This window comes from Gilbertella persicaria (genome assembly GCF_025201335.1).
Source record: "Gilbertella persicaria strain CBS 190.32 chromosome Unknown B0P05scaffold_25, whole genome shotgun sequence".
In the NCBI taxonomy this organism is placed as follows: Eukaryota; Fungi; Mucoromycota; class Mucoromycetes; order Mucorales; family Choanephoraceae; genus Gilbertella; species Gilbertella persicaria.
In genome coordinates, this window is record NW_026251986.1 from 254,599 (window position 1) to 278,646 (window position 24,048).

Sequence of the window (24,048 nt, forward strand, 5' to 3'; positions counted from 1 at the left end):
TCTTTCTCTTTGTTACTTTATTAATAGGGAATACCATTTGTAAGTTTTTGAAAGTAATCATACAAGACTGTTCTTTGGTTTGCAAAGGAGTCTTTGATTCGCATAAGCATGAAATCAGCAGCAATTCTGTCTGGCTTGTCTATTTGGAATCGAGTACGCATACGCTTAATTGTCTCTCCTTTGAAACAAGGCAAGCCTGATTGAAGCATAAGTGTCACTAGCTGCATAATCAGTTCTGCATAAGGACGCACAGCCAAGTAAGCTTTGATCACTAATTCAGAAAATTGTTTAAATGCTTGTTCTTCTGATCCACCGCCCATCACTTGAATCATTTCAGCTGTCAATTTGAAGGGAGAGCTTTCAAAACCAATGCCACCAGGTGCAATATCAAAGATAAAGCCAAAATCAATATGAATAATATGGCCATCATCATCCAACATGATATTACCATTATGACGATCCTTGATTTGGAGCAAGTAAGAAATGACAGAGTAAGCGGCGACACTCTGTACAAAATTAATACGAGCGCGCTGGAAGTGAATGGATTCAGGGCCACCATATTTCGCCACAAAATAATCATATAGACTATTGACTTTTTCACGTCCTAATTGATCTCGAGAAATGGACCGAGGAATCACGTCAATCACACCACGACCAGGCGCAGTGGCAACAACACGGTAGGGATAGACATACAGATCAAGGCCAACACTGGTAAAGATATTCTTAAACACAGCAATCAATTGAAGAGCAAGCACATCTTGACGACAATCATCACCGACTTTGAAGATAGCACCTTGCCATAGTTGCATTGTCTTTTTCTTATGTATGTCTTGACCAGATTGAATGATTGCATTGCTGATTTCATTCATATCTTCCTCTTCTTTTTCAATCAAGAAAGTAGCCATAAAAGGCGCCTTAGCATGACTTTGCAATGGGCGTCCTGAAGTACGATTGATATTGATAACATGGCCATCAGGATTACTAGGAAGATAGACGCCTACATCAACCTTGATTTTAGCAAGTTCTTCATCTAACCGTTTCTATAATAATATGAGTAAAGATAGCTACAAGCAATGCTTACCTTTTGAAGTGGTTTCTTTTCGTTCTGACCAAATTTGATATATTCCTTCAAATAGCCAGAAATAGCAGTAACATCACCAAAGAACTTGAATTCACGCTCATAAAATGCTCTGTCTTCTCCTGTGAATGAGCTGACCATGGTATCGATAATTCTTTCCAGAGTAGGTTTCAATGCATCAGGTTTGATACACTCTTTGTCTGCATCCACAAAAAAATTAGCCTTCATGTTCCAAATGATTTGATGTGCAAACAACTGAGATGTCTGTGCAGCTTCTAAAATGTAGCGCTCTACGTATCCCAGAGTATCGTAGCGTAATGCTTGTACAATTTGAGGTACATAGAAAAAAACGGTTTCAATAGGATGGTATTCTAGACTACGCATAGCATATTGAAGAACCAATGGGTGGTTACCATAAGCAGGTAAAAAGTAAGTAGTGGCTGTGATAGCGGGCACAGGCGCCCAATATTGCAAGTACTTGAGATCTAGTTTAGCAAGAGGCGAAATTCCCTCACCTAATAAGATAACAAGTGCTTCAGGTACATCCACGACTTCCAATGAATTATTGGCAATCAAGCGATGCAATTCTTTTCTAACAATAGGCTGAACAAAGCGTACATCCATTTGAACAGCTAATTTAGGAGAAATAATCCATGCAAATCGAATGATTTCTTTCCAGGATTCATCTGTTACCAAAGACTTTTCGGTACTGCCGCTGAAATTAATCGGATTGCCTGCACCTATAGTGTTTAAAGGATTGCACCAAACTGAGAGTTTGGTCAATTCACTTTCAATAAACAAAAGTAAAAGACGGTGGGCGCGATTGTGATGTTTGATAGCTTCATCTTTTGTTTTATCTACAACCAGGATGAGATTAACGCTTATACAGCCTGTAGGCCTACCTTTTAAGAACATGTAGTGATCTGTAGCATTTTTAGTGCCTGAGCTCTTAATAGAACTACATGATATAGAATAGCTTAAACTGGGCGCATCATTCAGCACAGCATTATAGAATTCATTCATTAACTTGTGTTCCATCAGTGCTAGACTCTTGCGAGCACCATAATGCCATTTAGGAGTTTGAGAAAACCAATCAAAAGCAGCTTCATAGACTAAAGATCGTAAATTGTACTCGGCCAATGCTTCTAAACGAGTAGACTGAAGGACCTTTAGACCTAGTCTGAGTAGAGAGAATCGAGCATAACGTGCAAGTGAATGCGTGCTCATCAATGAGGCATTTTGGAAAGTAGTCTGTAATAATTCAATAAATGCATTCACAAGATGTTTGCTTCGATGTCGAATAGAATAGAAACGACTACTTAAGAATTTGATCCATGTAACGTGTGGTGTAAATAGAAACATGGCAATGCGATGATTACTGTCACGAATAGCCTTGTCAGAAGGAGTATAGGTCATTTTTCCGACAAATGGATGCTTGACGTTTAAAAGAGGGGAAAACAATCCTCTACGATGACGCTGGGCCCATACCCACTTACTCATGATTTCAATCATAAGTCTGTCTTCAATCTCAGGCCGTTCAATCAACATCCAATTCCAAACAGTAGTACCAATATCCAAGGATTCAGGGGTAAACATCAAAACTGGAATATGTACCAAGTATCGAACAATTTCAGCATTGATTTTGGGTAAAGCAATAGCATATCCAGCTGAACGATGCATGACACGATAGAGACGTTCTACAGTTGCACTGGGCTTGTGTTCTAAAATATCTTGAGAGAGTTTACTGAGTGCCTCAAGTACAAAAGGGATTTGATGACTGAGGCAATTGTCAGATTCGTCTTCAAAGGCTTGTGCACGCAAGTTAATCAGGTATTCGATGCCACTTATTTCACCTGAATGGAACTGGCGTAATCTAAAGTTACCAATAAAAGCAGAGGATTCATCAGGTAAGACGGGAGATACTTGAGGCTTAGAGTCTAGAAATGATGAATGAGATGATGGTATATGTGAAGCTTATGTTACCTATAGCTAATTCGTGTTTGGATGGTGATTTGCCTATGTCAAGAGCCAAAGAGCAACCCATATGCACAGCGTCTGAAAGGCCTTGGTTAGAGAATCGATTAAGTTTAGCTATATAGTCTTGCAATAAGCCAGCAACTTCAATAGGAGCACGCACAAGTGCAGCATTCAACCATTTACGAGCATTTTCGTATAAAGACGTACATACTTCTTTACGGTAGTTATAATCATCTCCTAATTCAATAGTAACTCCTACTAGAGTCGAAGTGAAATGAAATACAGGAGAGTATTCATCACGGTATTCAGCTTCACAACTCAACCAAGTCAATTGCACAAGTTCCAATAGCAAAATAAGTAGTGAACTATCAGTAAACACTTGCGCAAATGAGTTTACAATGCGTTCCACAGTTTTGATGGCCATCAAGTGCACCTTTTTGCGCTTATGACAGCATAATTCCAATAGGGTGGCTGTTTGCTTCACAAGCTGTTTGTCTAACGTTTGACTCAAAGCTTTAGCAGAAGCATCTTTGACAAATGTTTGAGTCACACGATTAGCAATAGTCTCCAAGCAATTCACCAATGCACTTGTATTGACCCCGTCATTCATAAAATAACGCAAGATATATGAACAATCGCCCATTCGACTACGCATCATTTCAACATGATATACAGCAAGTCCAAAAATAACTTGAGCAAATGAAAAGTTCTTGATATCATATGCCAAGTTAGGTAAATAGCTAGTAAGTTTTTGACGCATAGGAGCAAGACCATGTTCAGTAATATTACTGGCGCGCAAGACAGAGTTGTGTTCTAAATCACTTTCGAGGTAATTGGCTGTAGTACTTACAAGTACAGATGTCTTTTGTGCCAATCGTAGCATCGATGGATGCCATTCTCTTAACCACATAGATTCAGTAACAAAGCCAAATAAGACACAATGAAACCAAGCATTACGGAACAAAGACACGGTTTCTTCGTTCGAGTCAAGATGTGGATTAAAATCATCATGTTCTAATAACCCACTAATGACAGGCAGCAGATTACCAAGCTTTTGAGCCAAGGGATATTCATTTTCTTTCTTGTTCTTGCTCATGATGCGTTGAATGCTGTTGCCACTATCAATAAAAGTACTAAGGAGGCTATGGAGATAAAGCTGATAGTACTCAGGACGGGAAGAAAGTCGTTTTGATAAGTCAAGTTGAGCATTGAGAATGGCTGTGTTAAGTGTATTGTTTTCATTGTGAAGAGATTCTTTACTCAATGCAGCAAATAAATCAATAATCTCGCAAAAAGTTTCTTTGGGACTGACAAGTGCAAGATCTACCAAGCGCATGATAAGAGAAGCAGTGGCGGCAGGACTTAGGGTCTTTCGACGAAGAGAGAGCATAGAGAAGGCTTGAGAAATGATGTGATCATCTTTGAGATAGACAGCAACGCCTACAATAGCAGAAAGTACATTGGCGCACACTTGTTGCTTTTGTATTTCATTTAATTGCTCCAGAAAAGGCGCTCCAGGAATACCATTCATTTCACCCCCAGAACCATCTTTGGTGTATCGTGTGATTTCATTTAATAAAGCATAAATGGTAGAGATTGCTGCTTGTATTTGAGATTTTGTTTGTACACACTGTGCTAATCGTACAATTGCGTATTGTTGCACACTGACATAACGATTAGGGTGTTGCTCTATTTGAAGTTCAAATACAGGTGAAGGTGTGGCTAGAAATCGACATATGGTGTTTGTCATATGTGCGTTTAACTTTGGAAAGCTACCCAGAAGGTTCAGTAATTTACCTTTTGTAAATCAACTTACTTTATAGCGAGAAGTACAGCAGCATCTAAAGAGGCGATATGAACCCAAGACTCTGCAATTTGTGGCACATCAAACAGACAAGCAGTAATATGATCAACAAGTGTATCATCCACTTGCTGCAAATAAATAGATGTTAAGGTAGCAACGTGCTGTAATTGTATTAATAAGCCCAATGTATTTTCTTTCCTTCCTAATCTAAAACTTACCAAGCTTGTTCCCATAATTTCTTGAATATAAGCATCCGGAGACCATTTTTTACCTTCCAGAATACTCTTTTCTGCATATCGCTGTGAGTCCTCAAAATACTCCATACTCATTTGATAGATATGTTTTAAACTTTGTGTTAAAGACGCTAATTTCTCTTGCTCCAAAATAGGCATTGGCTGTTGTAATAGTGTAGACCAAGACTTTTGAATAGCATGCGGCAAATAAGACTTGTGTTGTCTCTCAAATGCGTCTTCCTTGATTTGAGTGGTTGTACGAACTAACAGATTTCTAAAAGTGACAAGCAAATTGTGAATAAAGCAGTTGGGGCTGAATGACATTCCTTCTTTCCAATAACAGGCCAAGACATCGCGACTATAGGCAGAGCTTTCAGTATCACCAAGACAAGTAGTGATAGAAGCACGAATTAAATCCATTGTTTTGTCACTAATAAGTGGTTGAATACGTTGACATAACGCAAGCAATTGCTCGGTTTTGCAGAGAAAAGGTGAAAGTTGAAGTGCTCTTGAAAGACCATTTAAAGAAGGCAAAATAAAAGAGACAGTGAATTCGGCTAGTAAAAAAAAAAAAAAAATTAGACTAGATCAAGATATAGCATAACTTACTATTTTCTGGCATGGATTGAACAATACTTTCAGAGTATCGCCACAAAATATTTGCAATTTTTTCATAGTGATCAGGACACTTGTGTGCAATTTCTAAAAGACCGGATACCAAACTGAATGTGATTGTATCTGAAGGCGGTAAACCTGATTGTATTTATGAGTATTGTTATTTAGATCAATTTTGAATTACTATTCAGAATGACTGGATCCCAATGGAAAGCAGGTAGATGTCGCATGTAAGACAGAAGTCGAGGTAATAACTCTAATTGTTGTTCTCGGTTGGTCTTTACTGTATATTTTACTAGTGCTGCAATGGTTTGTTGACTTTGTAGGGTCTAAAATGGACATGTCAATACTCTTCTGGTTATTTCTCTATATTACCATCTTTCCCAAGCCCGGAGCCTCGTGCCGTGAAAGAATATCTGTGCCTTCTTCAAGAGGAACAACAGGACACTTGTTTACTAATGTCTCAATTTCATCGGAGGTTGCTTTTGTTCGAGAGTCAGCTAGTACTTCAGCTAATCCTAATAGGATTTTAGAGTGTAAATCAAGATGACGCCTAAAGAAAAAAAGTTAACTATGCATTTTGAAATATTTGCATTACCCATTCATTATCAATGTAGAAAAGCAAAAAAAAAGGAAAGGAAGGTACAAGACTTATTTTTTAAGGTACAAGTGTCACAACCGAAAAAAAGTCATTTCTTAATATCCATTTTGAGTAACTTCAATCGTGCGTTGTTTATTAGGTGATAATCATTTTCATGTTTTCATAGTACATTAACATGGGATTTTCTCCGCTTCTAGTGGTTGTTCTTTCTACATCACCATATCGTTCACAGAATTCACGGTGTGTCATTACTTTGACAGATTTATCATTGCCTGCTCTTGATCCACGACAAACAAGCAAATACATATCTCTTAGTAATTCAAAATTGGTTGGAAAAAAGATATCAAACCAGCCAGGCTGCACCATATATGTTGAGCATGGCACCATTGTACCTCTGTATCTTGTCTGAACAACGGGAGCATCTACACCCTCGACAGAATCAGGTAAACTAGAAAAGTCAGACAAGACAAGACGGTGTTGAGGGAAATATGTCTTGAGTGTCTCGAGTAACAAAAAGAGCTTAGTAGGAATGAATTCTGCCGAAGTCATATTGGGGGCCAAAGGTAAGGATTGTAAACATTTGAGCCAGAATTGCTTGGCTAAAACAGGAGAGCGGTATCGAGTTTGATCGCGCACAGCCAAATATCGGTTAATGAGTGTATCATTACCTACAGGCTCGTATATTTCTGTATATTCACCCTTTGCATCCGTGCTGACAAGGGCTTGATAAGGCTTTAAGCTCTCAAGATCGTAACGGATCAAATCATGGGCAAAATTGTCCTACAAGTCCATATGGTTTAGCGCATTATTAGACTGTTGTAACTTACAATGACTTCCATGCCCAAAAAGAAGCATTGATCAGGCACATGGATGTCCCAATCAAATATACTTTTGTTGATAATCTTGACACATTTGTGTTGATCCTTTGCTTCTCTTACATCTTGTCTTTCTGACTGTCTTTCCGCTAATTTACCAGAAATTTCAATGATGTTGTATTGAGTACGTTGATAGACTGCAGGTTCGTATTGTTGGATATAGTCGAGGATATTCAACATGAGAGTACCGTTACCAGCACCCATTTCATAAATAATTAGATCCTTATGAGGGAATAGATTGAGCTTGTATTCTGAGACCAAGTATTTAGCAATTGCATATCCATACCAAGGCTTGATAAAAAAGAAGGTAAGCCTCATTGTTTTAGGTATCTATACTTGCCTTAAATAATTCAGTAGGTGTATGCCACACTTGTCTAGCTACTTCATCGACTTCATCTGCTTCCCCTTCCATATCCTTATACAACTGACCGAGAATGTTCATGAATTCCAAGTGATCTCGCATGTTGTTGAAGTCAAAATCAGTTTCAGGAGAGAAAATGACAGCTTGTTTTGAAAAGTAACCGTAATTGGGATTATAAAGAGAATCGTCAATGAAATCACGTACTAACATTTTGTTACACGTAGGTGGTTTTTTATACTTGGCTGTATCGTAAGCTGTAAGACGTGGGTAGTGTTGTCGTGCTTGTTCTTCAACTTTTTCTTCATTTGAGGGTTGAAAGAAAGGAGCGAAAATACCAGGTCGTGTATGTTGAAGCCGACGCTGAGCCACTGAAGGACATGCAACTGGTAGTCTTAAGCGAGTTGTTGCTAAAAGTCGTGGAGTAGCTCTCAACATAGCTCGTTACGTACAAATGATAGAAAAAGACAAGTATTATGACTATGTTTTTTTTAAAAAAAAATGAATCTCTGGGGTTATTGGCAGATAAGCACTAGAGATTTCATTTTCATAGGACAATTAGCAAACAAATATGTTAACCAGAAACTACGGTCTTTGACGCACATTTTGAGTATTTAAGCTTGTCAATAGCTTCATTTTTCATCCTGTAGCGCCCAGAAGAAGATCAAGAGTTGTCAAACTAAGGATTTTCATTGATAGTACCCTTTGGTCAAAAGGCATATTTTGGCCAAATTTTACAAGTCGCCTTTTTTTTTTGTCCAAATCAATTACAAAGGTACCATGGATGTTAGTAAACATGGCTTATAGATGTTCAAAGTGTTTATACAGGTATAAGCACGCTTTACAACACCTTCATATTGTCTAAAAAAAGATAAAGAGCTGTATGAATTGTTATCTTCTTCACTGTTAAAGCATGAATCTGCCTAATGTCTCTGCTACAAGAATAATTTATGAAATACTAAATTGCTTATCTTTGTAGAATACCATACTGAAAAGGCACTTGGTCCCCTAAAAGCAAAGACAATGTCTGCTTATGAAAATTGTCAAAGTCATAATGTTAAATTTATTTTAGCTTTATAAAGTATGGAATATGGAATAAATTACCATATATTTACAGCTCTAATCTAGTTTCTCACTTTTTCTATAGTAAAGATACATTCAGCACAGAAGGCACAATGTCATTTGCATGTTTGTATAAAAATTAATGACATCTAGTCTTTAGAAAGCCAGCAAATATTAACATGCATTTATATACCTGATTCAGACAATATCATTCTTGTTACTGCATTTCTTTCACTGCCATTCTTTAGATTATTGTAATTTCTACGTTTTCTCTATTGTCTTCTTAATCGATACAAAAAATTGAGCATTTTGATATTTATATCCATAACTTCCTTTCTCTATTTAGTCTATACTTCTCAATAAGCTATGTAGCTTTTTAGTTCCTTCCCTATCTATTTTTATTGTTGTTGTTGTTGTTGTTGTTGTTGTTGTAGCTTTTGTTGTAAACGGAATATAGTTTAATCAAAATGCGGCTCTCATCACTTTATCAACCTAAAGTCCAGAAATTAACTTTAATGCTTTCTTAATCTCTTAAGGCACAATGAGAAATCATCTCTAATGACAAATCATATGCTTGGGAAAATTGAAGTTAGTAGTCCCCAATAATCAAACGGTTCTTTTAGGCATCATCAACTGACATTGATTATTTTGGAGTCATGTAGTCCCTTTATCCTACAGCATATCAAACCACACGCAATGGACATACTATCCTAATTTAAGAAGCGGTTTCTTTTGTGTAGGGGTCAACAATGACTTGAAATACTCTGAAAATTCTATCACAAGTTGTCATTGTTTGCTACACAAAGAAGAGGGCAACGAAAAGACCAAACTGTTAAGAGATAAGCCCAAAAAAAAAGACTTGGATGTATCTTTATTCAAAAGTACTTTCGTTCAGATCTATTTACTCATTATCATACACACAAGTTCTCATTTTAAGGTATCACTGCTCAATAAGTCCCAATATGCTGGTACCTCAACCCTAAAAAGATACAAAAAGGCATTTTTGTTTATTAGCTTTCATTGGTTACTTCTATAAGAGACACGTCACTTGTATTTTTTCATAGTAAAAAAAAGCCTTTTTTTTCTCTTTCTCCTCATCATCTTGTTTTTTTCTATCATTAATATAAAACTCATCTTGCCATTATGACTGCCGTTAGTTCTGTTGCCGATGTCGACGCTTGGATCGCACAACTTTCTGAGTGTAAACAGCTTCCCGAATCTGAAATAAAAAAATTATGCGAAAAGGTATTGAGGTTATTGTAAAGGAAATAATAAGAAAGGCTAATATCGTTTTAGGCACGCGAAATTCTTCAGGAGGAATCCAATGTTCAGCCCGTTCGATGTCCTGTCACAGTGTGTGGTATGTATTACACACACATCACAGCAACAACAACAACAAAATTAAAATTCTCTTTTTTTTTTTTTTATATAGGTGATATTCATGGTCAATTTCATGATTTACAAGAGTTGTTTCGTATTGGTGGTAACTCACCCGACACAAACTACTTGTTTATGGGTGATTATGTTGACAGAGGCTATTATTCTGTTGAGACAGTTACATTTTTGGTTGCTCTCAAAGTGAGATACAAGGATCGTGTTACTATTCTTCGAGGTAACCATGAATCTCGTCAAATCACACAAGTTTATGGTTTTTATGATGAATGTTTAAGAAAATATGGCAATGCTAATGTCTGGAAGATGTTTACTGATCTGTTTGACTATTTACCCTTGACTGCATTGATTGAAGATCAAATCTTTTGTCTTCATGGTGGTCTTTCTCCTTCTATTGATACATTAGATCAAGTTCGATCTTTAGAGCGTGTTCAAGAGGTACCTCATGAAGGTCCTATGTGTGATTTGCTTTGGTCTGATCCTGATGACAGATGTGGTTGGGGTATTTCTCCCCGTGGTGCAGGCTATACTTTTGGTCAAGATATTGCAGAGACATTTAATCATAACAATGGCTTAACTTTGGTAGCAAGAGCTCATCAGTTGGTGATGGAGGTAAATGTATAGTCAAATTTCCATGTACTCAATCTCTTTAGGGCTATAATTGGACTCATGATCGTAATGTTGTCACTATTTTCAGTGCTCCTAATTACTGTTATCGTTGTGGTAATCAAGCGGCTATTATGGAAATTGATGAACATATGAAATACACATTGTAAGGTTATTTATATTGTCTATCTACTAATGATTGTCTATAGCCTTCAATTTGATCCTGCACCTAGAAAGGGTGAGCCACATGTTACCCGTCGTACTCCCGATTATTTCTTGTAAAAAAAAAAGAAAAAAAAATAGCGATAATACGAAAGCAAAGAAAGAGAAAGAGAATATACATATATATATATACACACCCACTTAACATATTATTAACTAGAAGGCAAAAAAGAACTCCTTTTATGGGCTTAGGGATGTCCAAATGTGTAAAATTAAAGTGATCTTCCCGACTTTTGATGTATGTCTTTTTTGATCTTTTAGTTCATTAAAAACTATTCATATATAACAATTCTGAATTTTTGATGATTTTTTCATGCAGTATGATATGAGTGTTTTCTTTGAAATAGACATCCAACGTTTTCAATTCTTGATAGCCAGATCTTTTTCTTGCAATGGCTTTCATATTGTTTGTATGGGATGCTTTGAGCTGTTCTAGAACTTGATTTGTTTCTTCCATGTTTTCCTGAATAAAGTAAATCAATGTTGAATGCTCAGTAGAAGACTATTATACCTTCAAAAACCACATAAGATTAACCAATCTTCTCAAACTGACTTCACATGATTCTCGGCTTGTAGGAATGTTGACACTTCCAATGCAGTTAATACAATACAACTTGTTGTCTGTCATACTGAACTTCCATAAACGTATTTTGAAAGCTATAAAACACAAGAATTACTAAACTCATTCTTCAGAAGCAATGGGACCATTTACGAGTCACTTGAATGAAATAGACAGATACCATTCTAAAGATCTTAAAATCAGCATAATGGTATAAACGACCAATGTTATGTAGCATTGAGACAAGTCCATAGCCAGCTTTGATATAGTCTTTCACTTCTTTCGGTCTATCCTCTACATTTAGTTTCCCGGTTGTTTCCAACAAAGCAATTTCCAAATTAGAGGATCTCAAGGAAAGAATTCCATCTGCATTATAGTAATGCGTCGTGTCGTTTGATAAAAGCTTCAACTCTTTGCTGACTGCCTTGAGTCTAGTTTCTCCTGGAAGGAATCTCATATTGTCCATATTTCGAACTAAGGATTGAATAATCGGAAAGATAATTCGAACATTGAAATTCACTTCATCTATGAAAACATCATCATTGTTCATAAACATCTCATTCGTACTGTACAATACAGTTGTATTAGTATGTCCTTGGCAAAATATATTTGCACTTACAAGGTTTTGTAGACTTCTTCCGAGAAATTGAGAAATCTGCAGTTTGATTCATGTACAAACATAGCTTTGGACAATAAAAATAATTTCGCATCATTCTGAGAAATATCCTACAAATATGTATATACTTAATCAAAGTATGCATTGTACTTTCATTACCAGTTGATCGAAGAATGAATCATGATAGTCAGTGCTGTTATCAAAGTAATCAGGAAAGCTTTTGACAACTATATTTGTCTTGTCAATAAGCTCTTCTGTATAGTATTTCTGAGTAGTTGGTGAGCCAATTTTGTTCCCCAATTGTATTATGTTGAGACGCTCTAAACTGCATGGTTCATTTGGTTCGAGTGAAATTCTTCATGGCTAGCATACCTGTGATTGTGAATATCATTATCGTTCTTCATTTTTGCTAAAACTTCCATCCACAAGTGCCAAATGCTGATCTCTTCAGACATTTCATCTTCTAAATCCTCTTTAATCATTTCATTTCCTGATTGTTTTTTAGGAACCTTATTCTTTTGTTTCATCTTTAACTACTTCACCTTCCAATTCTTCAACGGGATCAAAAATCTAAAGACGAACTGTTCAGAATTCACGATCGAGATGTGTTTTGTAGTAGACTTACTTCAGACCATGAGCGCTTCCTTAATAAAACACTAGGAGAGTATGAAGTAGGAGGAATAGAACTCACTTCAATTTCATCTTGTCTCGTTGCCTATACATACTTTACAATGAGTACCAAGCCCGTGGATTCAATCATTATTGATTACCTCATTAAATGTTTGGTAAGTTGCTTGATAGTTTGTTTGGTTATGAGCTTTATTGATGATAGTTGACGCTGTTTGGTTTATGTGAGATTGTTTAGGTGCTTTCCAATTGTTTAAGAGGTATTGTGCTTGATGTCGATGTGCCTCATTTTTATGGTTGCATAAAGATTTCAATTCTTCTTTTACCAAGTGCAAATGATAAGCCCTTTGTGCGCTAGGATAGACGCTTTGAATTTCTTCTAAAGCTCCAGCAATAGTCCAATCCTTTGGCTTGGTTTTTGCAAAGAAGGTTAACATCAAGGATAGATGTCAGCAGAGTAGATGGAGAAGTCATGAAAACCCCTGATCTACGCCATCAAATTGATCATGTGACTTTTGTCATATAAACGCGCAACATTAAATTATTCATGTCTTGCATCAACTTGTGCTGACCCTAGCACAACAAGTACAATGGTTTAATTCAAGTCTCTCTCTCTATTTCGCTTGGCGAAGCTGTGAAGACTGATGAGTCTTTACGTTGCTCTTTTATATCCGTTGTATCATCTACTGTGCATGACCTGTTTGCTCCTTGGTATTTGCTTCCTAAGAGCCTTGAAGGAGGCCTTGCAATCACGTTTGCATTGCCGTCTGATTACGTTCAGCTTCCTTGATGTGGTTATCCGATCAAGTATAGGCGAACTCGGTTGAGTTATGCGTGGCTCGATTGAGGGTTTCTTGTACTTTAATGCAGCCCGCCCCAGCACAGGTAGACATAGTGAAGGTTGCAATTGCGATTACGTTCGCTTTGCGTCTGATTACGTTCAGCTTTGCTGATACGACGGGCCTATAAGAAGAGCAGTGCGAAGCTTATCGTCTTTACGGCTTCTCTAGGCGAGCTGGTCACAGCTAAGTATCTTGGACAATACATATTGCAAAAAGCTTTCGATGACTCACCTTATTACTTCTCTAGGGCTTGTTTCTCTACAGATATATAACTCTTAGGGTTATACTCTCTTTCACCTGTTTTCCGCTTGGCGAAACTGTGAAGACTGATGAGTCTTTACGTTGCTCTTTTATATCCGTTGTATCATCTACTGTGCATGACCTGTTTGCTCCTTGGTATTTGCTTCCTAAGAGCCTTGAAGGAGGCCTTGCAATCACGTTTGCATTGCCGTCTGATTACGTTCAGCTTCCTTGATGTGGTTATCCGATCAAGTATAGGCGAACTCGGTTGAGTTATGCGTGGCTCGATTGAGGGTTTCTTGTACTTTAATGCAGCCCGCCCCAGCACAGGTAGACATAGTGAAGGTTGCAATTGCGATTACGTTCGCTTTGCGTCTGATTACGTTCAGCTTTGCTGATACGACGGGCCTATAAGAAGAGCAGTGCGAAGCTTATCGTCTTTACGGCTTCTCTAGGCGAGCTGGTCACAGCTAAGTATCTTGGACAATACATATTGCAAAAAGCTTTCGATGACTCACCTTATTACTTCTCTAGGGCTTGTTTCTCTACAGATATATAACTCTTAGGGTTATACTCTCTTTCACCTGTTTTCCGCTTGGCGAAACTGTGAAGACTGATGAGTCTTTACGTTGCTCTTTTATATCCGTTGTATCATCTACTGTGCATGACCTGTTTGCTCCTTGGTATTTGCTTCCTAAGAGCCTTGAAGGAGGCCTTGCAATCACGTTTGCATTGCCGTCTGATTACGTTCAGCTTCCTTGATGTGGTTATCCGATCAAGTATAGGCGAACTCGGTTGAGTTATGCGTGGCTCGATTGAGGGTTTCTTGTACTTTAATGCAGCCCGCCCCAGCACAGGTAGACATAGTGAAGGTTGCAATTGCGATTACGTTCGCTTTGCGTCTGATTACGTTCAGCTTTGCTGATACGACGGGCCTATAAGAAGAGCAGTGCGAAGCTTATCGTCTTTACGGCTTCTCTAGGCGAGCTGGTCACAGCTAAGTATCTTGGACAATACATATTGCAAAAAGCTTTCGATCACTCACCTTAGTACTTTTTTTTAGAAACTTACCTGTCTGTGGACATATAACTCTTTGGATTCAAATTGTCCTTCAACTAGTCGTTTTCGAAAATTCAAAGTCGAATTCTCTAGAATACAATACAGTAATGAACTCAACGAACATGATGACACACAAGAAGAAAAATAGATTTAAAAAGTCGTCTCTATGTACAAAATCACCGAATGGGTATATACTTTAAGCAATAGCTTATGTCGTTTAGAATATCTCAAACAATACTTCTATCAAATAAAATGCATACAATTCAAATTATTCAAACGAATTCTTTCCTGAAAAGAAGCTATGCGATAATTTGTCATACTTTCTTCTATCGCCATCCCTTCGTTGACACAAATCTCGGCAGCAATAATCTGACCACCCGTTTCATCATGCGTAGATAATATGGGAAAAATTTGAGTGGCTATGATTCAAAAGAATGAATTAAAAATCACCTTATTCTTTTCTATATCTTTTTCTTTCTTTCTTTTTCTCATCTATTATGCATAAACTCGTTAAATTCAATACTTTGACTACAAGGTAAGATGGATAACAAGACGAATAGACATCATCTCACATATCAAACAAGATCTTTGTCTACAAGTCGATACGCTTTCTTTAGAAAGAACCCTGGTTTTGATGAAATCAAAGGTAAAAAAAAAAAAAAAAGTTATGAATATAAAATCATTTATCTTGCCTAGTTCATAATGAAGATAGCTTAATGGAAAATGCACCTGAATGGAAGCAAAGTACTGCTACTGAAAGCGAAGCTGATGTATGTAATCTAGGGTAAATTTGATATTTATCATGTTCAATAGATCAAAGCTGAAAGAGAGCCTGAAGTTAGCCCAGAAATCTTAAAAGAAGAAACTGCTGAGTGGGTTCGCTCGCATAAAAGTCGAGATGGAAGTATTCCTCCACAATAAAGTTCATAAAAAATAAAATTTCGAATTGTCCAGTCACTTTAATGTATCGGCGCCTCAATCTAAACTCCGGACCCTTCTTTTTTAACTTGACACAACCTGTAAACGATTGAATTCTTTCTCTTTTTTTCATTCATATCAACGATGAGGTAAATCATCCATTCATCCATCCATCCATCCATTTGTATACTCATTTATATTTTATAGCAAAGTCAGCGCTTCTACCGTCAGAGACCTTGTTAACCAAATCCAAGCTGCTTCCGCTGAAAAGCCCCGTAAGTTCACTGAAACCATTGAACTCCAAATTGGTTTGAAGAACTACGATCCTCAACGTGATAAGCGTTTCTCTGGTACCATCAAGCTTCCCAACATTGCTCGTCCCCGTATGACCGTCTGTGTCCTCGGTGATGCTTTCCACTGTGATCAAGCTAAGGGTGCCGGTATGGAATTCCAATCTGTTGACGATCTTAAGAAGCTCAACAAGAACAAGAAGCTCATCAAGAAGCTCGCCAAGAAGTACGATGCTTTCCTTGCTTCCGAAGCTTTGATCAAGCAAATTCCTCGTCTCTTGGGTCCCGGTCTCCACAAGGTCGGTAAGTTCCCTACCCCTGTCTCTCACAGTGACTCTTTGACTGACAAGGCCAACGAAATCCGTTCCACCATCAAGTTCCAATTGAAGAAGGTTCTCTGTCTTGGTGTTGCTGTCGGTCACCTCGAAATGACTGAAGACCAATTGGTTGCCAACATCATGTTGTCTGTCAACTTCCTTGTCTCCTTGTTGAAGAAGCACTGGCAAAACGTCAAGTCTTTGTACTTGAAGTCCACCATGGGTAAGCCCCACCGTCTCTACTAAGTTATTTTTTTTTTTCGGGTACAATTATTGTTTGCAAATCTTGTTGCTATCGATCAGTAAGCCTTCTCTGACGGTGAACCAAGGTTTTAACTTGTTAAAATCATTTGGGAGCTATCAATAATTTTTGTTTATTGTGATTGTGCATTTATAAATAAAGAGAAAAATTACTAGAGAAAATAATTGAGCTATAAGCCAAATTGTCATTGGAGGAGAGGTGTTTGTATTTCTATTTTGATCATTTTATTTTTCCTCTCCTTTTCTTTCGTTTATATGCTTCGAGCAACACAAACATATAAGCATACTCATCGAGTTGTCACTCGTGTCTCAAGTATATACTACAGTCCTTTACAGCAACGTAGTATATCTATCATACCGACTGTTGCTCGAGTCGCTTTTTCAGCAGCAAGACTACCCTTGTTTTTAGCAGGAACTGCAGTAGCAGGTGCTACAGTGGCTACCAACAAGTTTCAAGGCATGTAATATAAAAAATAAACAAATTTTAAAGAAAAAAGAGTAGATTTAGCAGATAAAGGCAACGCATTTCTTTCAGATGCTAAACATGTGCTGAGTAGCATAGGGGAAAGCATCAGTGATTTAAGCTTGAATGTACCTGAAATGAATATTAAATTATCGGATCTTGTGAATGATGTCTTGGCTGTTGCAAAAGATAAAACTCAATCCATGAATCATGTTTTCAATACAACAGCAACAGACAAACCAGCAGTCGATAATACAGCAACAACAGACAAACCAGCAGTCGATAATACAACGCAAGTAACAGTCGAAGAACAAGCAGACATGTCAATAATAATACCGTCAAAACAAGAAGAAGAAGAAGTATTGACTCAAGATGCAATAACCAAAATGAAATATAAAGACCATCAGTTTATTTTGCTATGCAAGAAATTCACTGACATTCGAAATACGCTCATGTCTATTCAACACAGTGTGATTCCTTCAATACCATCTATTGTCGTGATTGGATCTCGACAAAGCAATGCTAATTTTATGATTGAAATGATCTTGGGTCAGCCCTTTCTATCAAAGTAAAAAAGAAAGAAATATGCATAGGATTGAAAAAAAAAGTTAACTTATATTTTCATTTCTACAGAGCATTGGAATTTGAGTTTGTTAATGATTCAAATCTATCTGAGACTAGGATGACTTGGGATGGACAAGAAAAGTGGTATTCAATTCAAGAAGGAGCAAGACAACTTGAACTGGGACATACACCCACCAAAGTAATGTTTCATGGTCCTTATCTCCCTTGCCTTCATCTGTATGATATACCAGAGCATCATAGTATGGTCAATACTTACATCCACCGTGACCCTTATGCCGTTATCCTGGCTATTCATGATACTTCTTTGTCTTTCTCAGCATCACCCACAGCCAAACTATGCCATCACCATGATCCAGGGATGAGACGAACACTTCCTATTTTAACCGGAGACACAGCCGCATACAAAGACCAATACCCTGCGCATTACCTTGACATGTCTACAAACAACGCGGATAAACAACTTAAATCCCGCTTATGGAAGATGCTTGAACAAGCTATGCAACATACCATGTATCGCCTTATCGACACAATTCAAACCGAACTAGGAGAAAGCAGTTATCTTTTCAAAGTGATTTACAACGACCGTCAACTCACACCTGCTTCTTATCTGACGGATACCATGGACGCACTCAAGGCAGGATTTAAAGGGTGCACTGCGCAGCTCAGTAAGCCCCAATTGCGGTCTGAAGTACGACATCTACTTGAACAGAACGTGCTGGACGTATGCGCAGAACAGTATTGGTCAGATGCCAACATACGCCAATTATCCAAAGCGCATCCGGATGATTTTTACTGGTTGTACAAGATGGACTTGGCTTCCGCAGCAATCACAAAAAGTGGCATTGGTCGTATCACTACACAATGGGTGATCGATGTAGTCATGGCTCATATCAACAATTTGGTTAAAATAGAACCGTTTCAGTTTCATGGGAATGTGCAACAACGCATTGTGGATTTGACGCAAGATTTGTTACGCAAAAAGTATGTGCAGACAAGCGACCAAGTGGAAAATACCATCAAGCCTTACAAGTATGAGGTGGAAGTGACAGAGGCAGAATGGAAAGATGGAGTCAAACGCACTATTAGATTGTTGGAAAAAGAATTAGCCATGTGTGAAGACATGCTCTGGACCCTCAAAAAAACCATAGGAAGGAAACGGTTGCGTAGTGCTATCAGACGTGTCTTGGACACAGAACAAACGGAACAACCATCTAGCCGTATTTTGGAAAAGGCACAAGAAGCATTGTTCTTACAAGACCGTGCCATGATTATCAAATATCGATTAGCCGCACTTAAAAGTAGACAATGCAAATCATTTGAAAATAAGCAGTATTGCCCTGAAGCCTTTTTGACCGTGGTTGCAGACAAGTTGGCTTATACTGTAAGTTTTTTTGTCTTAAATAGATGTTTATTTATTCTTATTTATAGGCAGTGATGTTTATTCAGATTGAACTATTGAATGATTTCTTTGCTGATTTCCCAGTGGAAGTGATTGACAATCGTATTATTCATCCGATGAGCCCTGAACAAATAGACAAGTTTGCTAAAGAAAACCCCTCTGTACAGAAACATCTAGTTCTACAAGAAAAAAAGATGAAACTACAAGAAGTCATGGACTTGTTGGATTATCTTGTAAAGCGACATGACATCGAATAAAAAATAAAAAATAAAAAAGTGGCGCAATGGAGTCTTAAAATAATCTATTGTACAACATGCAACAAGAGACGCAGCATTGCCGTGCATGTGGCGAGTGTCATTTGCCAAGAAGTTTTATATCATACAGGATTAGTGTCTAAGTCTAGCAATTGTGTACGAATAACCACCACACATTAATGTCATTAGTGCAGTGTCTACATAAATAGGCTCTTGAAATGCCTCACTGTCTATCCAACTTGCTTGATTTGTACACCAAAGTTTTTCAATCAATTGCTGTGTTTTTATATCGAAACAATTCCAGTCTTTTCCCGAAGAATACAGCCATCGAACTTGATTCATTTTGTATTTTTTTTTGTTTTTTTTTTTTTTTTGTAAAAAAGAAAAAAAGAAACAAGGAAAAAGAAATCCTTTTTTATACTTTAATTTTAGTTGTACAAGCATGTGTTACATTCAAGATAATTTCTTTCTTTCGGCAACGAGTATTAAAATAACAGTTTCCCGAATCTGCTTTTAGAAAAATAAACTTTTTTGTATTCGAATCCATAACTGTCAAAAGATACAAGGATTTTTTTTTACCGCTTACTTTTAGGATCCGGGTAAAAATCCATGGGGTTAAGGTTGTTTGCATCTCTTTCATTGCCGAATGACCACCTCCTTAATGCAACCTCTCTCTCTTTCTGTCTGTCTGTCTGTCTGTCTTCTCAACAAAATCACGTGAACACAAATATTTTTTTTTCCACTTCAGCCCTTCTCTATCATTTCTTTTTTTTTCTCTTTTTCATACTCTTTTTTTTTCTTAAACAGTTTCTATGATAGATTCTTTAAAAGACGAATATAACAAATTGATACCTTCACAATCAGAAGAAAGTAACTTACTGTTAGTGGAAGACCCTGCAGTATATGGGCCACCTGAACTTATTATGAACAATAGTAGTTCTACTACTGTTCCAGGTAAGAATATATATATATGTATATATTGGTCCTTATGCATGAAATACGATAGAATTATTAGCCGAGAATAGTCGTTCAGGATCGACTTCTGAAGAAGCCGTGTTTCCTCCGACCTATGCAGCACTACCGACAACGAAACTGGAAGAAGAACCCAATCCTTTTGAACAAAGTTTCGAAGGTGCCACAAAACCTGTTTCTATTACTAAATTGCCAAGCGTCCATACGATTGAGATACCCAAACCAGCCAGAGTAGACGCATTAATGGAGAGTCGATGGGATACCTTACGGTCTGGTGTTTTATCACCTTCTATGTTGGCGGGTCCTACATTGACATTAGGTAAATAATACACATCATGATATGACCATTGAGCCTATCATAGATGATAATTCTCCTCATTTTATCACCACAAAACCCATCAAATATGAAGAAGATACTTCATTACCACCTTTGAATCAACCAAAGAAATCCAATAAGCGTACAAAAAACAATTCCGATACGAATCTAAACAATAAGCGATCCAAAAAGACAAATTCTGTAGAAGATGAAGAAAAGCGAAAGAACTTTTTAGAAAGAAATCGAATAGGTAAGAAATGTGGTACCAGAATATTTTTTTTTTAATTTTTTTTTTTTATGTGAAGCTGCTTTAAAGTGTAGACAGCGAAAGAAACAATGGTTACAGAACTTACAAGCCAAAGTTGAATATTTAACTGCTGATAATGAACAACTACATATGCAAGCCAATGCTTTAAGAGAAGAACTCATTCAACTCAAGACACTGCTTATGGCGCATAAAGATTGTCCTATTAATCAACAAGCTATACAAATAGCTCTTAACAGGCCTATACCAGGTGCTCTTGTTCCTTTGCCTCCCAGTTCACAATCATGAAAGAAAAGAATATGGATCAATAAATTCGGTTGCAAACTAACAAAAAAAAAAGAAAGGTTATTCTTTATTGATAAATTCGGTTGCAATGGATAAGAATTCTTGAGGTTTTTCTGCTTGAACTAAACATACAAATATGAGAGATGATTAGGCTTGTAAATAACTTTACCCCAATGACCAGCTCCTTTCACATTGACAATCTCTGCATTTGGAAAATAACGCTTTGCCAGCTCTGGTTGTCGAATAAATGGTTTACGAAATGGACTTTTATCACCTGTGATAAAAAGAGTAGGGCCTTCATAGGTGCCTGTCTGTCTAAATTCACCCAAACGGCTTAAAGCATTTTCTAGAATACTTAGAGGATTACGAAATTGATAGACACCATCTTCCTTGTTCTTTTTCAAGTTGGTCAATAAGAACTGTCGAACAACAAGATCAGGTTCGACTGTCTGAAGTATCTTATCAGCTTCTTTTTGTTTCGTGAGTCTTCTAGACTGAATATCACGCATAATTCGGATATGATCATGGTATTCGCGAGTCAAAGGTAGATGGACAGGTGCAATATCGACAATGACGATCTTACTGGGTAATTCAGGTTGATCAAGAGCGACATGCATCATGACTTTGCCTCCCCTACCAAGTCAATCTTGAGGATTCAATATTAATCAGCTTACATTGAATGACCCATCAAGATGGGATGATGAATGCCTTGTTGCTTTACAAATTGAATCACATCTTGACTCATGGCATGGTAATTGTGTTCATGCACATGAGGACTTTGTCCATGATTACGAGCATCCTATATTTTTATTAATACTTGACGCCATGTTCTTTATTTCAGGTTACTAATGTATACACATCACGTTGACATGATTGACAAAGATGTTTAGCAAGTGATCTCCAATTTTGCTTTGAGCCAAACAAACCATGACAAATCACCAAGGGATGTTTACCCATATCTTTAGGTGCATTGTATTTTGTAAATGATAAAGGTACAGTTGAATAGAATCGTTTCAATGACATAGAAAGAAATAATAATAATAATAATAAATATTTGTATATTATTTTATTAAATCAATGTACAGCATGAAGGCATAAAGTCATAAAAAAAAAAAGATGAAAAGTCATATATACATATACAAAAGAAAAAAAGAAAAAGAAGGAAAGGGAAGGTCAAGGTTGGCTTTAAACATTAGATTTCTTGGATTTAGATAAAGTCAAGTCTTTCCAAACAAAACAAGAATTACCAACAAGATGTGTTTTTGGTTTTCTGCCTCTTTTTTTACGTGGCATATGTAACATGATGTCCATGTTTGAGTTAGTAAAAGCAGCCATAGAATCATGCATGACTGATTCTGTATCAGAAGAGGATTGAGACTGTTTTTCTTTTTGTTGTTCTTTAGAGATATGAATATCCCAAACTGTCGGTGTTAGAAATGTCCAGCTGCCATCAAATTGAACAGCCGGTGGTCTGCCTCGCTTTCGTTTTAATTTGGGTTCGCCTGCTGCATCAAACACAATCTGTGTGTTTGGAATGGCTGATGTAGAAACAGATCGTTGCCTCTTTGTGGGTAATTCATCAAATTCATCATCTAAATAACTGGGCAATGGAGAAACAGACTGTGTTGTACGAATATGATCTTGTATGGAACATACAGAAGAAGCTGAGCTAATGGGAGGTGAATAATTCCATTTTTGAAATGAGTGTTTTATTGGACTAGAAGGCAAACGTAGTCTTTGTGGTGGATCATTTCCTTGGAGTGGGGGTATAGAACAATAGAGAGGAGGAGAAGGTGGTGAATCAATCAATAGATGAGAAATAGAAGGTAGTTTCATATTAAAGAAGAAAAAAAGAAAGAAAAAAAAAGAAAAAAGAAAACTTATATTTATATATACAAGAAAGAAGGGAAACTCGAGAAGATGTCTGACCAATTAAGGGGAAAAGATTTTTCTGTTCTTTCTTGTACTTCTCCAGTCCAAAATAAATAAATAAATAGATGAAAATCCCTATAGAGAGCAAATAAAGTAACTTTGTCAATCACGTGATTATGATGATTTCCATTTCCAATAAAGTGTAGAAATAGAAGATGTTCCATTTGATGTAGACGCTACGTTTATTTATAAGATCGACATTTTCTTTTTTTACAGATTTAGATAAAATGCATTCCTTAAAAAGTGATACAGGCAAGGAGTTTAGCATTGACATTTATGGAAATGTTTATAACTCCCTTATTCAGTATATACACACACACTCTCTCTCTCTCTTCTATGTATATGTATAAAAGTTTATTTTTTTTTTATATTTTTCTTCTTACTTCTTATTCTTTATTTCAATATGGTTGACTATGATCAATATGCAGAACAACTTTTAAAAAGTGTATTTGAAAATGCCAAGCAAAACCAACCATCTTCTAATAGCAACTGGCATTTGTTGGAACAATTGGAAGAACAAAAAAAGTTAATATTGGAGCAACAAAATATGCTTAAAGATCTACAGTTGAATTTAAATAATAAAGTACCAACAGATCAACACTCTTTATTTGAATCCAGCATAGTGGATATACCAGCATCCATATCATTACTGTCTGAGCGACCTTCTGTATCACCTCCACCTATAATACCATCACCACAGCCCATAATATCACAAACACCAGTACCATTGGTAAAGACAAGACGTCTTCTTCAACGTTCTTTATCACGAAGAAATTTTAAAGGCAGAGAAAATAAAACACCAAAAAAGAAGCCTATTCAGGAAAGGCCTATAATACAACATCAACAACAACAACAACAACAACAACAACAACAACAACAACAACAACAACAACAACAACAACAACAACAACAACAACAGCAACAGCAACAGCAACAGCAGCAACAAAAGGCATCTACTTTTTGGAAGCCGAGAGAAGAAAGACCCAAGGGTTGGTGGAAAGGAAATAGAACACCAAGTACAGTGG

The 24,048-nt window shown here is 37.0% G+C and overlaps 12 protein-coding genes across 12 annotated transcripts; 5 read left to right on the plus strand and 7 right to left on the minus strand.

Annotated features, from left to right (window-relative positions):
• Positions 1 to 20: 20 nt before the first annotated feature.
• B0P05DRAFT_472322 (uncharacterized protein) lies at positions 21 to 6,253 on the minus strand (the record flags this gene model as incomplete). The annotated part of the gene is made up of 9 exons (XM_051574672.1): positions 21 to 1,040; positions 1,082 to 1,935; positions 1,981 to 3,015; positions 3,062 to 4,827; positions 4,872 to 5,020; positions 5,078 to 5,649; positions 5,702 to 5,830; positions 5,892 to 6,036; positions 6,083 to 6,253. Coding segments are annotated over 9 exons (5,841 nt in total), but the record flags the coding sequence as incomplete, so codon positions are not given.
• A 190-nt stretch (positions 6,254 to 6,443) lies between these two features.
• Positions 6,444 to 8,073, minus strand: B0P05DRAFT_511977 (S-adenosyl-L-methionine-dependent methyltransferase; the record flags this gene model as incomplete). The annotated part of the gene is made up of 4 exons (XM_051575626.1): positions 7,524 to 8,073; positions 7,136 to 7,474; positions 7,026 to 7,088; positions 6,444 to 6,902 (listed from the first exon to the last, which is right to left on the minus strand). The coding sequence occupies exons 1-4, from the start codon at positions 7,977 to 7,979 to the stop codon at positions 6,444 to 6,446; spliced, it is 1,317 nt and encodes a 438-aa protein (XP_051433892.1). The 5' UTR covers positions 7,980 to 8,073.
• A 1,500-nt stretch (positions 8,074 to 9,573) lies between these two features.
• Positions 9,574 to 11,034, plus strand: B0P05DRAFT_546104 (serine/threonine-protein phosphatase 2A catalytic subunit alpha isoform). Its single transcript, XM_051578725.1, has 5 exons — positions 9,574 to 9,848; positions 9,900 to 9,963; positions 10,036 to 10,607; positions 10,649 to 10,767; positions 10,811 to 11,034. Exons 1-5 carry the CDS (start codon positions 9,747 to 9,749, stop codon positions 10,881 to 10,883), a joined length of 930 nt encoding a protein of 309 aa, XP_051433893.1. The 5' UTR covers positions 9,574 to 9,746; the 3' UTR covers positions 10,884 to 11,034.
• Positions 11,035 to 11,088: 54 nt separating this feature from the next.
• On the minus strand, positions 11,089 to 11,496 carry B0P05DRAFT_472235 (uncharacterized protein; the record flags this gene model as incomplete). Its single annotated transcript, XM_051574666.1, has 2 exons — positions 11,089 to 11,286; positions 11,335 to 11,496. Coding segments are annotated over 2 exons (360 nt in total), but the record flags the coding sequence as incomplete, so codon positions are not given.
• Positions 11,497 to 11,512: 16 nt separating this feature from the next.
• B0P05DRAFT_472289 (uncharacterized protein) lies at positions 11,513 to 12,307 on the minus strand (the record flags this gene model as incomplete). The annotated part of the gene is made up of 3 exons (XM_051574668.1): positions 11,513 to 11,948; positions 12,002 to 12,108; positions 12,149 to 12,307. Coding segments are annotated over 3 exons (702 nt in total), but the record flags the coding sequence as incomplete, so codon positions are not given.
• Positions 12,308 to 15,263: 2,956 nt separating this feature from the next.
• B0P05DRAFT_572468 (uncharacterized protein) lies at positions 15,264 to 15,687 on the plus strand (the record flags this gene model as incomplete). The annotated part of the gene is made up of 4 exons (XM_051581440.1): positions 15,264 to 15,301; positions 15,327 to 15,412; positions 15,463 to 15,536; positions 15,580 to 15,687. The coding sequence occupies 4 exons, from the start codon at positions 15,264 to 15,266 to the stop codon at positions 15,685 to 15,687; spliced, it is 306 nt and encodes a 101-aa protein (XP_051433896.1).
• Positions 15,688 to 15,816: 129 nt separating this feature from the next.
• B0P05DRAFT_546117 (60S ribosomal protein L10a-2) lies at positions 15,817 to 16,714 on the plus strand. Its single transcript, XM_051578726.1, has one exon. The coding sequence runs from the start codon at positions 16,070 to 16,072 to the stop codon at positions 16,535 to 16,537; it is 468 nt and encodes a 155-aa protein (XP_051433897.1). The 5' UTR covers positions 15,817 to 16,069; the 3' UTR covers positions 16,538 to 16,714.
• A 438-nt stretch (positions 16,715 to 17,152) lies between these two features.
• On the plus strand, positions 17,153 to 19,256 carry B0P05DRAFT_572470 (uncharacterized protein; the record flags this gene model as incomplete). The annotated part of the gene is made up of 3 exons (XM_051581441.1): positions 17,153 to 17,583; positions 17,649 to 18,981; positions 19,029 to 19,256. The coding sequence occupies 3 exons, from the start codon at positions 17,153 to 17,155 to the stop codon at positions 19,254 to 19,256; spliced, it is 1,992 nt and encodes a 663-aa protein (XP_051433898.1).
• Positions 19,257 to 19,385: 129 nt separating this feature from the next.
• B0P05DRAFT_471981 (uncharacterized protein) lies at positions 19,386 to 19,595 on the minus strand (the record flags this gene model as incomplete). Its single annotated transcript, XM_051574651.1, has 1 exon — positions 19,386 to 19,595. The coding sequence occupies one exon, from the start codon at positions 19,593 to 19,595 to the stop codon at positions 19,386 to 19,388; it is 210 nt and encodes a 69-aa protein (XP_051433899.1).
• Positions 19,596 to 20,043: 448 nt separating this feature from the next.
• B0P05DRAFT_546125 (uncharacterized protein) lies at positions 20,044 to 21,136 on the plus strand. Its single transcript, XM_051578727.1, has 4 exons — positions 20,044 to 20,207; positions 20,260 to 20,544; positions 20,588 to 20,791; positions 20,847 to 21,136. Exons 1-4 carry the CDS (start codon positions 20,066 to 20,068, stop codon positions 21,092 to 21,094), a joined length of 879 nt encoding a protein of 292 aa, XP_051433900.1. The 5' UTR covers positions 20,044 to 20,065; the 3' UTR covers positions 21,095 to 21,136.
• Positions 20,989 to 22,195, minus strand: B0P05DRAFT_141618 (Alpha/Beta hydrolase protein). The gene is made up of 4 exons (XM_051573057.1): positions 21,938 to 22,195; positions 21,766 to 21,890; positions 21,261 to 21,724; positions 20,989 to 21,213 (listed from the first exon to the last, which is right to left on the minus strand). The coding sequence occupies exons 1-4, from the start codon at positions 22,112 to 22,114 to the stop codon at positions 21,152 to 21,154; spliced, it is 828 nt and encodes a 275-aa protein (XP_051433901.1). The 5' UTR covers positions 22,115 to 22,195; the 3' UTR covers positions 20,989 to 21,151.
• Positions 22,113 to 22,926, minus strand: B0P05DRAFT_546126 (uncharacterized protein). Its single transcript, XM_051578728.1, has one exon. It carries the CDS (start codon positions 22,436 to 22,438, stop codon positions 22,277 to 22,279), a length of 162 nt encoding a protein of 53 aa, XP_051433902.1. The 5' UTR covers positions 22,439 to 22,926; the 3' UTR covers positions 22,113 to 22,276.
• Between the last annotated feature and the right edge of the window lie 1,122 nt (positions 22,927 to 24,048).